This window comes from Phasianus colchicus, chromosome 39, assembly GCF_987193195.1.
Source record: "Phasianus colchicus chromosome 39, bPhaCol1.hap1.1, whole genome shotgun sequence".
NCBI lineage: Eukaryota > Metazoa > Chordata > Aves > Galliformes > Phasianidae > Phasianus > Phasianus colchicus.
The window spans coordinates 1,444,702-1,458,880 of NC_143474.1; the positions used below are offsets into that span (position 1 = coordinate 1,444,702).

The 14,179-nt window shown below is 52.8% G+C and overlaps 1 protein-coding gene across 1 annotated transcript in view; it reads left to right on the forward strand.

Moving 5' to 3' along the window:
- TOX4 (TOX high mobility group box family member 4) overlaps positions 1-14,179 on the forward strand; it is a 28,433-nt gene that overhangs the window by 11,408 nt on the left and 2,846 nt on the right. Inside the window, exons 4-8 of the mRNA XM_090130110.1 lie at positions 1,578-1,835; positions 4,078-4,329; positions 7,280-7,351; positions 10,285-10,779; positions 11,084-11,206. Of these exons, the coding sequence (XP_089986236.1) occupies positions 1,578-1,835; positions 4,078-4,329; positions 7,280-7,351; positions 10,285-10,779; positions 11,084-11,206 (1,200 nt within the window). The remainder of the gene's footprint in view (positions 1-1,577; positions 1,836-4,077; positions 4,330-7,279; positions 7,352-10,284; positions 10,780-11,083; positions 11,207-14,179) is intronic.

Sequence of the window (14,179 nt, forward strand, 5' to 3'; positions counted from 1 at the left end):
CCACATTTTGGGACCAATCTCTGCCATTTCTCACCAATTTCCACCATTTTGGGACAATTTCCTCCGTTTTTGGGCCCATTCCCCCAATTTCTCATTGATCTTGTCCAATTTGGTGTCAATTTCCCCCATTTTTGGGTCAATTTCCCCTGTTCTTGGGTCAATTTCCCACATTTTGGGACCAATCTCTGCCATTTCTCACCAATTTCCACCATTTTGGGACAATTTCCTCCGTTTTTGGGCCCATTCCCCCAATTTCTCATTGATCTTGTTCAATTTTGGGCCCATTCCCCCAGTTTTTTGGTCTATTTTCCCTATTTTTGGATCAATTTCCCACATTTTTGGGTCCATTTCTGCCATTTCTCACCAATTTTCACCATTTTGGGTCAATTTTCCCCGTTTTGGGGCCCATTCCCCCAATTTCTCATTGATCTTGTTCAATTTTGGGTCCATTTTCCCCATTTTTGGGTCATTTTCCCCTGTTTCTCACCAATTTCCCCCACTTTTGGGTCAATTTCCCCCTTTTTTGGGTCAATTTCCCACATTTTCAGGCCCTTTCCCCCCATTTCTCTCAAATTTCCCCCATTTCTGGGTGAATTTCCCCCATTCTTGGGGCAATTTTATGTATTTTTGGGCCCTTTTTTTTTGCTGATTGTGTTTAGTTCTGTTTCTATTTCCCCACATTTTTAGGTCAATTTTTGCTGTTTTTCACAAATTTTATTCACATTTTCACCCAAATTTCCTCATTTGGGGCCCGTTTCCCCAATTTTTTGTCTCATTTCACCCCTTTTTGGGCTCATTTCCCCCACATTTGGGCCCGTTTTTCACTGATTTTGTTCACTTTCCCACCTATTTTTTTTATTTTTAGGTCTATTTTCCCAGTTTTTGTACCCATTTCCCACCTTTTTGGCCGTTTTCCCCACGTTTGGACCCATTTCTCACCGATTTCTTTCATTTTTCTATTCAATTTTCCTCAATTTTTGACCCATTTCCCCCATTTTGGGGCCCATTTCTGCCATTTTGGGGCCCATTTCCCCCAATTTTTCCCCATTTTGCTGCCAATTTCTGTCATTTTGGGGCTCATTTCTCCCACATTTGGGTGCATTTTTCACTGATTTTATTCATTTTTCCACTCGTTTTCTCCATTTTTGGGTTTATTTCCCCATTTCTCACCGATTTCGCACTGATTTCCACGCAATTTCCTTCAATTTTTGACCCATTTCTGCCATTTCTGGGCCCATTTTCACCATATTTGGTTCCATTTCTGCCATTTTGGGCCCCTTTCACCTGTTTTTTCCCCATTTTGCTGTCAATTTCTGCCATTTCTAGGCTCATTCCCCCCATTTTTGGGTCTATTTCCCCCATTTTCTCCCCATTCCGCTGTCAATTTTTGCCATTTTGGGGCCCATTTCCCCCATTATTTCCTCATTTTGGTCCTATTTCTGCCATTTTGGGGCCCCACTTTTCCCCAATTTCTGTCATTTTCAGACCAGCCCCCACCGCCTCACTCCCCCCCCATCCCAAACGCCCCCAATCCTGCCTGATTTTCACCCAAAACCTTTTTTCTCTCCCTCCTACAGGAACTGGACCCCCCCTTGGCAGCTCCCTTCGCCCCTCCACCTCCATTGCCCCCCCCAGGAAGCCCAGGTCCCCTTTTACCCCCAGCCCTCACCACCATCGATCAGAGTGAGCTCAGCTCCCAACTGGGGCTCAGCCTGGGGGGAGGTGGCCCCGCTTTACCCCCCCCAGCCCCAGACCCCACACCTGATGACCGACTCTCAGCCACCCCATCGCCCACCCCGTCGATTCCCGAAGACGAACCCGAAGACTTCCGAAGGGTCAGCAGCCAAAATCCTCCTTTTTCACCCCAAAAATCCCATGGAATTCCTTTTTTCTCCACTTTTCCCTCCCTTCGCTTTCTTTTTGTACCCTGAGACCCATTTTTTCATTCTTTCACCCCAAAAATCCCATGGAATTCCTTTTTTCTCCATCCTTCCTCCCCCCTTCGCTTTTTTTTGTATCCTCAGACCCATTTCTCCATTTTTTCACCCCAAAAAGCCCATGGAATTCCCTTCTTTTCCACTTTTTCCTCCCTTCGCTTTCTTTTTGTACCCTGAGACCCATTTCTTCATTCTTTCACCCCAAAAATCCCATGGAATTCCTTTTTTCTCCACCCTTCCCCCCCCTTCGCTTTCTTTTCGTACTCTGAGACCCATTTTTCCATTTTTTCACCCCAAAAATCCCATGGAATTCCTTTTTTCTCCACTTTTTCCTCCCTTCGCTTTCTTTTCGTACCCTGAGACCCATTTCTTCATTCTTTCACCCCAAAAATCCCATGGAATTCCTTTTTTCTCCACCCTTCCCCCTCCTTCGCTTTTTTTTGTATCCTCAGACCCATTTCTCCATTTTTTCACCCCAAAAATCCCATGGAATTCCTTTTTTCTCCACCCTTCCTCCCCCCTTCGCTTTTTTTTGTATTCTCAGACCCATTTCTCCATTTTTTCACCCCAAAAATCCCATGGAATTCCTTTTTTCTCCACTTTTCCCTCCCTTCGCTTTCTTTTCGTACCCTGAGACCCATTTCTTCATTCTTTCACCCCAAAAATCCCATGGAATTCCTTTTTTCTCCACGCTTCCCCCCCTCTTCGCTTTTTTTTCATTTCCTCAGACCCATTTCTCCATTTTTTCACCTCAAAAATCCCGTGAAATTCCCTTGTTTTCCACCTTTCTCTCCCTTCACTTTCTTTCCGTACCCTAAGACCAACTTTTCCACTCTTTCACCCCAAAAATCCCACGGAATTCCCTTTTTCTCCACCCTTCCCCCCACCTTCACCTTCTTTTCATTCCCTCAGACCCATTTCTCCATTCTTTCACCCCAAAAATCTGAAGGAATTCTCTTCTTCTTCAGCCTTCCCCCCCCTTCACTTTCTTTTCGTATCCTCAGACCCATTTCTCCATTCTTTCACCCCAAAAATCCCATGGAATTTCCTTCTTCTTCTCCTTTTCCCTTTTTTGTTTTCTGTTCATAGTCTCAGACCCATTTCTTCATTCTTTCACCCCAAAAATCCCACAGAATTCCCTTCTTTTCCACTTCTTCCACTCCCTACACTTTGTTTTCGTACTCTCAGACCCGTTTCTCCACTCTTTCACCCCAAAAATCCCATCGAATTCCCTTCTTCTCCACTTTTCCCCCCCTTTTCTTTCTTTTCGTATCCTCAGACCCATTTCTGCATTTTTTCACCCCAAAAATCCCACGGAATTCCCTTCCTCTCCCCCCTTCCCCAATCCCCACCCACCCTCCTTCCCCAAACCCATTTCCTTACCCAAATTTCCTCTTTTTTTCCCCCAAACCCTTTCTCCCCCTCCCACCCCCCCAAAAAACCTCTCCCCATCCCCCCCAAAACCCTCCCCTCTTCCTACCCCCTCCCTCCCCCCCTCCCCCCCACAAATCCCTGCCCCCAAAGCCCCCTCCCCAATCCCCCCGCAAAACCCTCTCCCCCCTCCCCACCCTCTTACCCCCCCAAAGCCCCCTCCCCAACCCCCTCAACCCTTCACCAGCCCCCCCAAAAGTCTCCCCACGAAAACCCCATCCCCCCCTCCCCAACCCCCAAGCCCGCTCTCCCCTCCCACTCCCCCGAAGCCCCCTCCTCCCTGAAAACCCTCTCCCCTCCCCTCTCCCACCCCCAAAAACCCCCTCCCCCCAAAGCCCCCTCCCATCCCCCCCCCTTTCCCAAATCCCCTCGCCCCCCCCCCCCCAATTCCATCTCCCTTTTTAACCCTTTTTCTCCAACCCTTCCCACCACAGAAGCCCCCAGGATTTTCCTCCTCCCACTCCCACAAACCCGTGCCCTCAAAGCCCCCTCCCTTCTCCCGACCCCCCCTCAAAGCCCCCTCCTATTCCCCCTACCCCCTCCCCACTTCCATCCCCATCTTTAACCCTTCCCCCCCATCTTCTACCCCCTCTCACTGCAGAACCCTCTCCCCTCCCACTCCCACAAACCCCTGCCCCCCTCCTCCCCCCTCAATTCCCCCCCCACCACTTCCATCCCCATTTTTAACCCTTTCCCTCCCACATTCCAGCCCCTCCCGCCGCAGAAGCCCCCCCCGGCTCCTCCTCCCCCCACCCCGGATCCCTCGCGCCGCCCGAAGCCCCCGAAGCGCCCGCGCCGCCGCCGGGATCCCAATGAGCCTCAGAAGCCTCTGTCGGCCTACGCTCTCTTCTTCCGCGACACGCAGGCGGCCATCAAAGGGCAAAACCCCAGCGCCACCTTCGGGGAGGTCTCCAAGATCGTGGCCTCCATGTGGGACAGCCTCGGGGAGGAGCAGAAGCAGGTGAGGTCACCTTTTGGGGGCCACTTCTGGCCATTTTTGGGCCACTTCCGGTTGTTTGTGGGTCACTTCCGGCCAAGTTGGGACTACTTCCGGTTGTTTGGGGCCACTTCCGGCCATATTGAGACAACTTCCGGTCATTTTGAGGCCACTTCCGGCCATTGGGATACCACTTCCGGCTATGTAGGGGCCGTGCTGGGTACAGTTCGGCCATTGTGGGGCCATTTCCGGCTATTGCGGGGCCACTTCCGGCCATTTTAGGGCCATGTTGGGGCAACTTCCGGCCAGGTTGTGAACACTTCCGGCTATTTGGAGTCACTTCCGGCTATTTGGGGACCATTTCCGGCCATGTTGAGGTCACTTCCGGCCATTTTAGGACCATGTTGGAGCAATTTCCGGCCACGTGGGGGAGGCTTTTGCCCATTTGGAGCCACTTCCGGCCATGTTGACGCCACTTCCGGCCATTTTAGGGCTATGTTGGGGGTAGTTTGGCCATTTTGGAGCTACTTCTGACCGTTTAGGACCACTTCCGGCCATGTTGAGACCACTTCCGATTATTTTAGTGCCATGTTGGACCACTTCCGGCCACTTGGGAACAATTTCCGGCCATTTAGAGTTCACTTCCGGCAACTTCAGAGCCACGTTGGGGCATTTCCGTCCATTTTAGGACCATTTCCCACCATTTGGGGTCCGATTCCAGCCACGTTGGGGTCACTTCCTGGTTGTTGGGGTCACTTCCGGCCATATTGGGGTCATTTCCGGCCGATTTAGGACCATGTTAGGGCACCTTCCGGCCACGTTGGGGGCCATTTTGGGGTCAATTCTGCCTGTTTTGGGGTCAAGTCAGCCATTTTGGGTCAAATTCTGGCCATTTTGGGTCAAATTCTGGCCATTTTGGGGTCAATTGTGGCCATTTTGGGGTCAAATCAGCCATTTTGGGTCAAATCAGGGCCATTTTGGGGCAATTCTGGTCATTTTGGGGTCAATTCTGGGCCATTTTGGGTCAAATTCTGGCCATTTTGGGGCCATTTCCAACCATTTTGGGTCAAATCAGGGCCATTTTGGGGCCATTTCCAACTATTTTGGAGTCAAATCAGGGCCATTTTGGGGCAATTCTGGTCATTTTGGGGTCAATTCTGACCATTTTGGGGTCAACTCCAGCCAGTTTGGGGTCAAATCTGGGCCATTTTGGGTCAATTTTGGATGTTTTTGGTCAAATCTTTGCTATTTTGGGGTCGATTATGACCATTTTGGGGTCAAATTCTGGGCATTTTGGGGCCATTTCTGTTTTGGGGTCAACTCCATTCATTTGGGGTCAAATTCTGACCATTTTGGGTCAAATCAGGGCCATGTTGGGGTCAATTCCAACTATTTTGGGTTCAATTCTGGCCATTTTGGGGTCAAATGAGGGCCATTTTGGGGCAATTCTGCTCATTTTGGGGTCAATTCTGACCATTTTGGGGTCAACTCCAGCCAGTTTGGGGTCAAATCTGGGCCATTTTGGGTCAATTTTGGATGTTTTTGGTCAAATCTTTGCCATTTTGGGGTTGATTATGACCATTTTGGGGTCAAATTCTGGGCATTTTGGGGCCATTTCTGTTTTGGGGTCAACTCCATTCATTTGGGGTCAAATTCTGACCATTTTGGGTCAAATCAGGGCCATTTCGGGGTCAATTCCAACTATTTTGGGTTCAATTCTGGCCATTTTGGGGTCAAATTTTGGACATTTTGGGGTCAATTCTGACCATTTTGGGTCAAATCAGGACCATTTTGGGGTCAATTCCGACGATTTTGGGGCCATCAGTTCAGATTTGGGGCAACATGACCCATTTTTGGGACATTTGATGACACTTTGGGACACTTCAAAACCCCTCTGATGCGACTGAGGACAATTCAGGGAAAATTTTGGGTCAATTTGGGTCCATTTTGGTCAATTTTTGACAACTTTAAACAATTTTTGAGAGTTTGGACCATTTTTGGACCCTTTTTGCCCATTTTTGGACCCTTAGGATCAGATTTTGGTGTAATTTACGACAATTTCTTGACCCTTTTATACGGTTTCAAACATTTTAGGGTCAAATCTGGGTCAACTTTGGGCATTTTGGTTCAATTTTGGGCGATTTTGGTCAATTTTGGACAACATTCAAACCTTTGAACCAATTTTTGACCATTTTTGACCATTTTTGGACCCTTAGCATCAGAATTTGGTGTAATTTAGGACAAGTTTTGACCCTTTAACATAATTTTCAACACTTCAGGGACCATTTTGGGTCAATTTTGGACGATTTTGGGTCAATTTTGGACGATTTGGGGTCAATTTTGGACGATTTTGAAAGCTTTGAGGAAATTTCAGCGAATTTTGCCAAATTTGCATCAATTTTCACCATTTTTGGACGATGAGATTTGGGACCAAAAAGCCATATTGGGACACTTGAGGATATTATGAGATCATTTACAGCAGTCGGGGGTCAATTTTGGGTCAATTTTGGGTCAATTTTGGATAATTTTGGGACGCCAATATTCACCAATTTTGGACAAATTCCGAACGTCAGAATTGAGATTTTTTGGGGGGGCCCATTTTGGGGCAATTTGAGACACTTTGAGACTTTTGAGACCCTCGTTGAGTTTTTGGTGTCACTTTGAAGCCATGGTGGCTCCTTTTGGGGCCCAAATCTGTCGATTTTGGGGCCAAAACGTGGTGATTTTGGGGTCATTTTTGACAATTTACGCCATTTTCGGGCTGAGATTTGGGGACAATTCAGGACGTTTTGGGGTCGAACGCAAAAAAAACCCCAAAAGGACATTTTGTGACGATGGACCTCACACAAAAACCTCAATTTCAGGCAATTTTGGGGGCGATTCCACACCGTTTTTAAGCCTTTTTGACCTTTTTTGGACAACGCTCACCGTTTTGGGGTGAATTCTGGCTGATTTGGGGTCGTTTCACCCTCAGGTGTACAAAAGGAAGACGGAGGCAGCCAAGAAGGAATACCTGAAAGCATTGGATGCCTATAGGGCCATCCAGGTGACCCCCAACATCTCCCCCACATTTTTTCCCCCATTTTCCCCCATTTTCCTCAATTTTCCCCAATTTTCCCCCATTTTCCCCAATTTTTCCCCATTTCTCCCTCAATTTTCCCCATTTCTGCGTCAGTTTTTCCAACTTTTCCCCACTTTCCCCCTTTGTTGGGCAGTTTTCCCCCATTGACCCCAATTTTCCCCACTTTTCCCCATTTCTCAGTCAATTTCCCCCAATTTTTTCCCATTTTTTCCCCATTTTCTGTCAACTTTCCCCATTTTTTCCCCACTTTTCCCATTTTTCTTATTTCTAGGTCAATTTTTCCCAATTTTCCCCATTTTCTGCCCATTTTTCCTCTTTTTTCCCCCCATGTCCCCCATTTTCCCCATTTTCCCCAATTTTTCCCCATTTCTAGGTCAATTTTTCTCATTTTCCCCATTTTCTGGCCATTTTTCCTCTTTTTTCCCCCATGTCCCCCATTTTCCCAATTTTTCCCCATTTCTAGGTAAATTTTTCTCATTTTCCCCATTTTCTGGCCATTTTTCCTCTTTTTTCCCCCATGTCCCCCATTTTCCCAATTTTTCCCCATTTCTTGGTCAATTTTTCCCAATTTTTCCCCATTTTCTGCCCATTTTTCCTCTTTTTTCCCCCCATGTCCCCCATTTTCCCAATTTTTCCCCATTTCTAGGTCAATTTTTCTCATTTTCCCCATTTTCTGCCCATTTTTCCTCTTTTATTCCCCCCGTTTCACCCATTTTCCCAAATTTTTTCACTATTTTTCCCCATTTCTGAGTCAATTTTTCTCATTTTCCCTCATTTCCTGACAATTTTCCCCAACTTTTCCCCACTTTCCTCAATTTTCCCCCATATTTTGGGCAAATTTCCCCAATTTTCCCAATTTTCCACCCGCTTTTCCCCCATCTTCCCAATTTTCCCTATTTTCACCCAATTCTCCCCAACTTTCCCATTTTTTTTTCCATTTTCCCCATTTCTTGGTCAATTTCCCCCATTTTACCCAATTTTTGGGTCAATTTTCCCATTTTCTGCCAGTTTGTTCTAATTTCCCCCCCCCTTTTTCCCCAATTTTCCTTATTTTCAGCCAATTTTCCCCCATTTTCCCCCACTTTTCTCCACTTTTGGGTCAATTTTTCCCATTTTTTCCCATTTTCTCCCATTATTCCCCCCCAACTCCCCTCCAATATCCCAATTCCCCCCCCCAACCCCCCAAATTCTCCCCCACCCCCCCCATTCCCCCCCCAATTTTCGCTATTATCCCTCCAACCCCCCCAGTTCCCCCCACAACCCCCCAATATCCCAATTTCCCCCCCATTATCCCCCCCCAACCTCCCCCATTTCCCCAATTTCCCCCCCATTTCCCCCCTATTATCCCCCCCAACCCCCCCATTTCCCCCCCAATATCCCCATTTCTCCCCCATTTCTCCCCCCAACCCCCCCCAATATCCCAGATTCCGCCCCAATTCACTCCAATCTCCCCCCCAACCCCCCCATTTCCCCAATTTCTGCCCCCCAACCCCCCCAATATCCCAGTTTCCCCCAAATTCTCTCCAATTCCTCCCCCCGTTTCCCCAATTTCTCCCCCAATTCTCCCCAATTTCCCCCCTCTAACCCCCCATTACCCCCCCAACTCCCCCATTTCCCCAACTCCCCCCCCCAACCCCCCCAATATCCCAATATCCCAATTTCCCCCCCTATTTCCCCCCCAAAACCCCCCCAACTCCCCCATTTCCCCAATTTCCCCCCCAATATCCCAATTTCCCCCCCAATTTCCCCCCCAACACCCCCCAATATCCCTATTTCCCCCCCAAAACCCCCCTATTTCCCCCCCCAACCCCCCCAATATCCCAATTTCCCCCCCCAACTCCCCCAATACCCCAATTTCCCCCCCAAAACCCCCCAATATCCCAATTTCCCCCCCCAACTCCCCCAATATCCCAGTTTCCCCCCCAATTCCCCCCCCAACTCCCCCAATATCCCAATTTCCCCCCCAATTTCCCCCCCAAAACCCCCCAATACCCCAATTTCCCCCCCAAAACCCCCCAATATCCCAATTTCCCCCCCCAACTCCCCCAATACCCCAATTTCCCCCCCAAAACCCCCCAATATCCCAATTTCCCCCCCCAACTCCCCCAATATCCCAATTTCCCCCCCAATTTCCCCCCAAAAACCCCCCAATATCCCAATTTCCCCCCCCAACTCCCCCAATATCCCAATTTCCCCCCCCCAACTCCCCCAATATCCCAATTTCCCCCCCAATTCCCCCCCCAACTCCCCCAATATCCCAATTTCCCCCCCCAATTTCCCCCCCAAAACCCCCCCAATATCCCAATTTCCCCCCCAAAATCCCAATTTCCCCCCCATTTCCCCCCCAATACCCCAATTTCCCCCCCAAAACCCCCCAATATCCCAATTTCCCCCCCCAACTCCCCCAATATCCCAATTTCCCCCCCAATTTCCCCCCCAAAACCCCCCCAATATCCCAATTTCCCCCCCCAACTCCCCCAATATCCCAATTTCCCCCCCAATTCCCCCCCCAACTCCCCCAATATCCCAATTTCCCCCCCAATTTCCCCCCCAAAACCCCCCCAATATCCCAATTTCCCCCCCAAAATCCCAATTTCCCCCCCATTTCCCCCCCAAAATCCCAATTCCCCCCCAATTTCCCCCAATATCCCAATTTCCCCCCCAACTCCCCCCAATATCCCAATTTCCCCCCCAAAACCCCCCAATTTCCCCCCCAAAATCCCAATTTCCCCCCCCAACTCCCCCAATATCCCAATTTCCCCCCCAAAATCCCAATTTCCCCCCCATTTCCCCCCCAATATCCCAATTTCCCCCCCAATTTCCCCCCCAACTCCCCCAATATCCCAATTCCCCCCCCCCAAAAAACCAAACTAAACTCCCTTTCTGTCCTTTCACAGACCACATCGGACCCCCCGGACCAAGATCCTACATCCGACCCCCCCTCGTCTCAAACCTCATCTCTTCCTCCTCCTCCTCTTCCTCCTCCTCCACCTCCCGCCCCCCCCCAAACCACCACCACCAACCCCCCCCAAACCACCACCACCACCCAAACCACCACCCAAACCACGGTTACCAAAATCCTCATCCCTAAACAACTTTTGCCACCCCCCCCTTCCCCCCCCAGCCTGGTTACTGTCATCCCAGCCGCCGTCGTCACCCGTCACATCGGCGGGGGGGGGTCCCAAATTGTCACCAGGTCCCTTTTGGCATCTGCAAACGTCACCGTTGCCACCGCCGCCCCCCCTCCACGTTTACAACCCCCCCCACTTCAACAAATGCCCCCCCCCAACCCGGCTTTGGCTCTACTTCAAGCCCCCCCACCTTTACAAGCCATGCAACAACCCCCCCAAAATCAAACCCTTAAAAATAACAACAGTAACGGGGCCGGGGGAGGGGGGGGGGTCGGGGGGGGGGGTGGTGGGGGTCCCAACCCAGCTAAAAACCCTCCTGGGGTCGTAGGGGGGGGTTTGGGGGGGGTGACGGTGGTGGCGGCGGCGACGTCCGGTCCGTCCCTTCTTCCCCCCCCCCCCGAAATTAGGTTCCCCCCCACCTTTGCAGATCAAAATCGTTCCCCCCCCCATCCAGATCCAAACGTTGGCCCTGGAGGGGAACCCGGAGGAAGAGGAGGAGGAGGAGGAGGAGGAGGAGGAAGGAGGAGGAGGAGGAGGAGGAGGAGGGGTGGGGGTCGGGGGGGGGGAAGATGGAGGAGGAGGAGGAGGAGGAGGAGGTGGAGGAGGAGGAGGAGGGGGGGGGGTGGCAGCGGCCGTGGCCCCCCCTGGGGATGGAATGGACGTCATCGGGGGAGAAATGGTGGCAGAGGTAAGGGGGGGGGGGGGGTGTGAAATTTGGGGGGGTGGGAGGGCTGGGGGGGGGGGGAGAGGGGTTAGAAGGGGGTGGGGGGGGTTGGAAGGGGGTAATGGGGGTGTAAAGGGGGGTTTTGGGGGGGGTATGGGGGGGTTAGAAGGGGGTAAGAGGGTATGGGGGGGTTAGAAGGGGGTGTGGGGGGTTGGAAGGGGGTGTAAGGGGGATTTTGGGGGGTTACGGGGGGGTTAGAAGGGTGTATGGGGGGTTAGAAGGGGGTAATGGGGTGTAAGGGGGGGGTTGGGGGGGTTGGAAGGGGGTAAGAGGGTATGGGGGGGTTAGAAGGGGGTGTGGGGGGGTTTTGGGGGGTTAGAAGGGGGTAATGGGGGGCTGTGGGGAGAGGGTGGGGGGGTTAGAAGGGGTTTTGGGGGCGTAGGGGGGGGTTGGAAGGGGGTAATGGGGGTGTAAGTGGGGTTTTGAGGGGGGTATGGGGGAGTTAGAAGGGGGTAGGAGGGTATGGGGAGGGTTAGAAGGGGGTGTGGGGGGGTATGGGGGGGTTAGAAGGGGGTAAGAGGGTATGGGGGGGTTAGAAGGGGGTGTAAGGGGGGTATTGGGGGGGTTAGAAGGGGATAATGGGGGCTGAGGGGAGGGTGGGGGGGTTAGAAGGGGTTTTGGGGGGGTATGAAGGGTTGGAAGGGGGTAATGGGGGTGTAAGTGGGGTTTTGAGGGGGGTATGGGGGGGTTAGAAGGGGGTAAGAGGGTATGGGGGGGTTAGAAGGGGGTGGGGGGGGGTTGGGGGGTTAGAAGGGGGTATGGGGGGTTGGAAGGGGGCGTAAGGGGGGTTTTGGGGAGTTAGAAGGGTGTATGGGGGGTTAGAAGGGGGTAATGGGGGGGCTGTGGGGAGAGGGTGGGGGGGTTAGAAGGGGTTTTGGGGGGTTTGGGGGGGGTTAGAAGGGGGTATGGGGGGGTATGGGGGGATTAGAAGGGGGTAATGGGGGTGTAAGGGGGGTTTTGGGGGGGTATGGGGGGGTTAGAAGGGGGTGTGGGGGGGTTGGAAAGGGGGTGTAAGGGGGGTTATGGTGGGGTTAGAAGGGGATAATGGGGGGGCTGTGGGGAGGGTGGGGGGGTTAGAAGGGGTTTTGGGGGGGTATGGGGAGGTTAGAAGGGGGTAAGAGGGTATGGGGAGGGGTAGAAGGGGGTGGGGGGGGTTTGGAGGGCTTAAAAGGGGGTTTGGGGGGGTATGGGGGGGTTAGAAAGGGGTATGGGGGGTTGGAAGGGAGTGTAAGGGGGGTTATGGGGGGGTTAGAAGGGTGTATGGGGGGTTAGAAGGGGGTAATGGGGGGCTGTGGGGAGGGTGAGGGGTTAGAAGGGGTTTTGGGGGGGTATGGGGGGGTTAGAAGGGGGTGTGGGGGGGTATGGGGGGGTTAGAAAGGCGTATGGGGGGTTGGAAAGGGGGTGTAAGGGGGGTTATGGGGGGGTTAGAAGGGGATAATGGGGGCTGAGGGGAGTGTGGGGGGGTTAGAAGGGGTTTTGGGGGGGTATGGGGGGTTGGAAGGGGATAATGGGGGTGTAAGGGGGGTTTTGGGGGGGGTATGGGGGGGTTAGAAGGGGGTAAGAGGGTATGGGGGGGTTAGAAGGGGGTGTGGGGGGGGTTGGGGGGTTAGAAGGGGGTAATGGGGGGGTATGGGGGGGTTGGAAGGGGGTGTGGGGGGGTTTTGGGGGGGTATGGGGGGTTGGAAGGGGGTGTAAGGGGGGTTTTGGGGGGTTATGGGGGGTTAGAAGGGGGTAATGGGGCTGTGGGGAGAGGGTGGGGGGGTTAGAAGGGGTTTTGGGGGGGTATGGGGGGGTTGGAAGGGGGTAAGAGGGTATGGGGAGGGTTAGAAGGGAGTGGTGGGGGGGTTTTGGGGGGGTATGGGGGGGTTAAAAGGGGGTGTGGAGGGGTATGGGGGGTTGGAAGGGGGTGTAAGGGGGGTTATGGGGGGGTTAGAAGGGGGTAATGGGGGGTTTTGGGGGGGTTAGAAGGGGGCATGGGGGGGCATGGGGGGATTAGAAGGGGGTAATGGGGGTGTAAGGGGGGTTTTGGGGGGGTATGGGGGGGTTAGAAGGGGGTGTGGGGGGTTGGAAGGGGGTGTAAGGGGGGTTATGGGGGGTTGGAAGGGGGTAATGGGGGGCTGTGGGGAGGGTGGGGGGGTTAGAAGGGGTTTTGGGGGGGTATGAAGGGTTGGAAGGGGGTAATGGGGGTGTAAAGGGGGGTTTTGAGGGGGGTATGGGGGGGTTAGAAGGGGGTAAGAGGGTATGGGGGGGTTAGAAGGGGGTGGTGGGGGGGTTTTGGGGGGGTATGGGGGGGTTAAAAGGGGGTGTGGAGGGGTATGGGGGGTTGGAGGGGGGTGTAAGGGGGGTTTTGGGGGGGTTAGAAGGGGGTAATGGGGGGTTTTGGGGGGGGTTAGAAGGGGGTATGGGGGGGTATGGGGGGATTAGAAGGGGGTAATGGGGGTTTTGGGGGGTTTTGGGGGGGTATGGGGGGGTTAGAAGGGGATAATGGGGGGGCTGTGGGGAGGGTGGGGGGGTTAGAAGGGGTTTTGGGGGGGTATGGGGAGGTTAGAAGGGGGTAAGAGGGTATGGGGAGGGGTAGAAGGGGGTGGGGGGGGTTTGGAGGGCTTAAAAGGGGGTTTGGGGGGGTATGGGGGGGTTAGAAAGGGGTATGGGGGGTTGGAAGGGAGTGTAAGGGGGGTTATGGGGGGGTTAGAAGGGTGTATGGGGGGTTAGAAGGGGGTAATGGGGGGCTGTGGGGAGGGTGAGGGGTTAGAAGGGGTTTTGGGGGGGTATGGGGGGGTTAGAAGGGGGTGTGGGGGGGTATGGGGGGGTTAGAAAGGCGTATGGGGGGTTGGAAAGGGGGTGTAAGGGGGGTTATGGGGGGGTTAGAAGGGGATAATGGGGGCTGAGGGGAGTGTGGGGGGGTTAGAAGGGGTTTTGGGGGGGTATGGGGGGTTG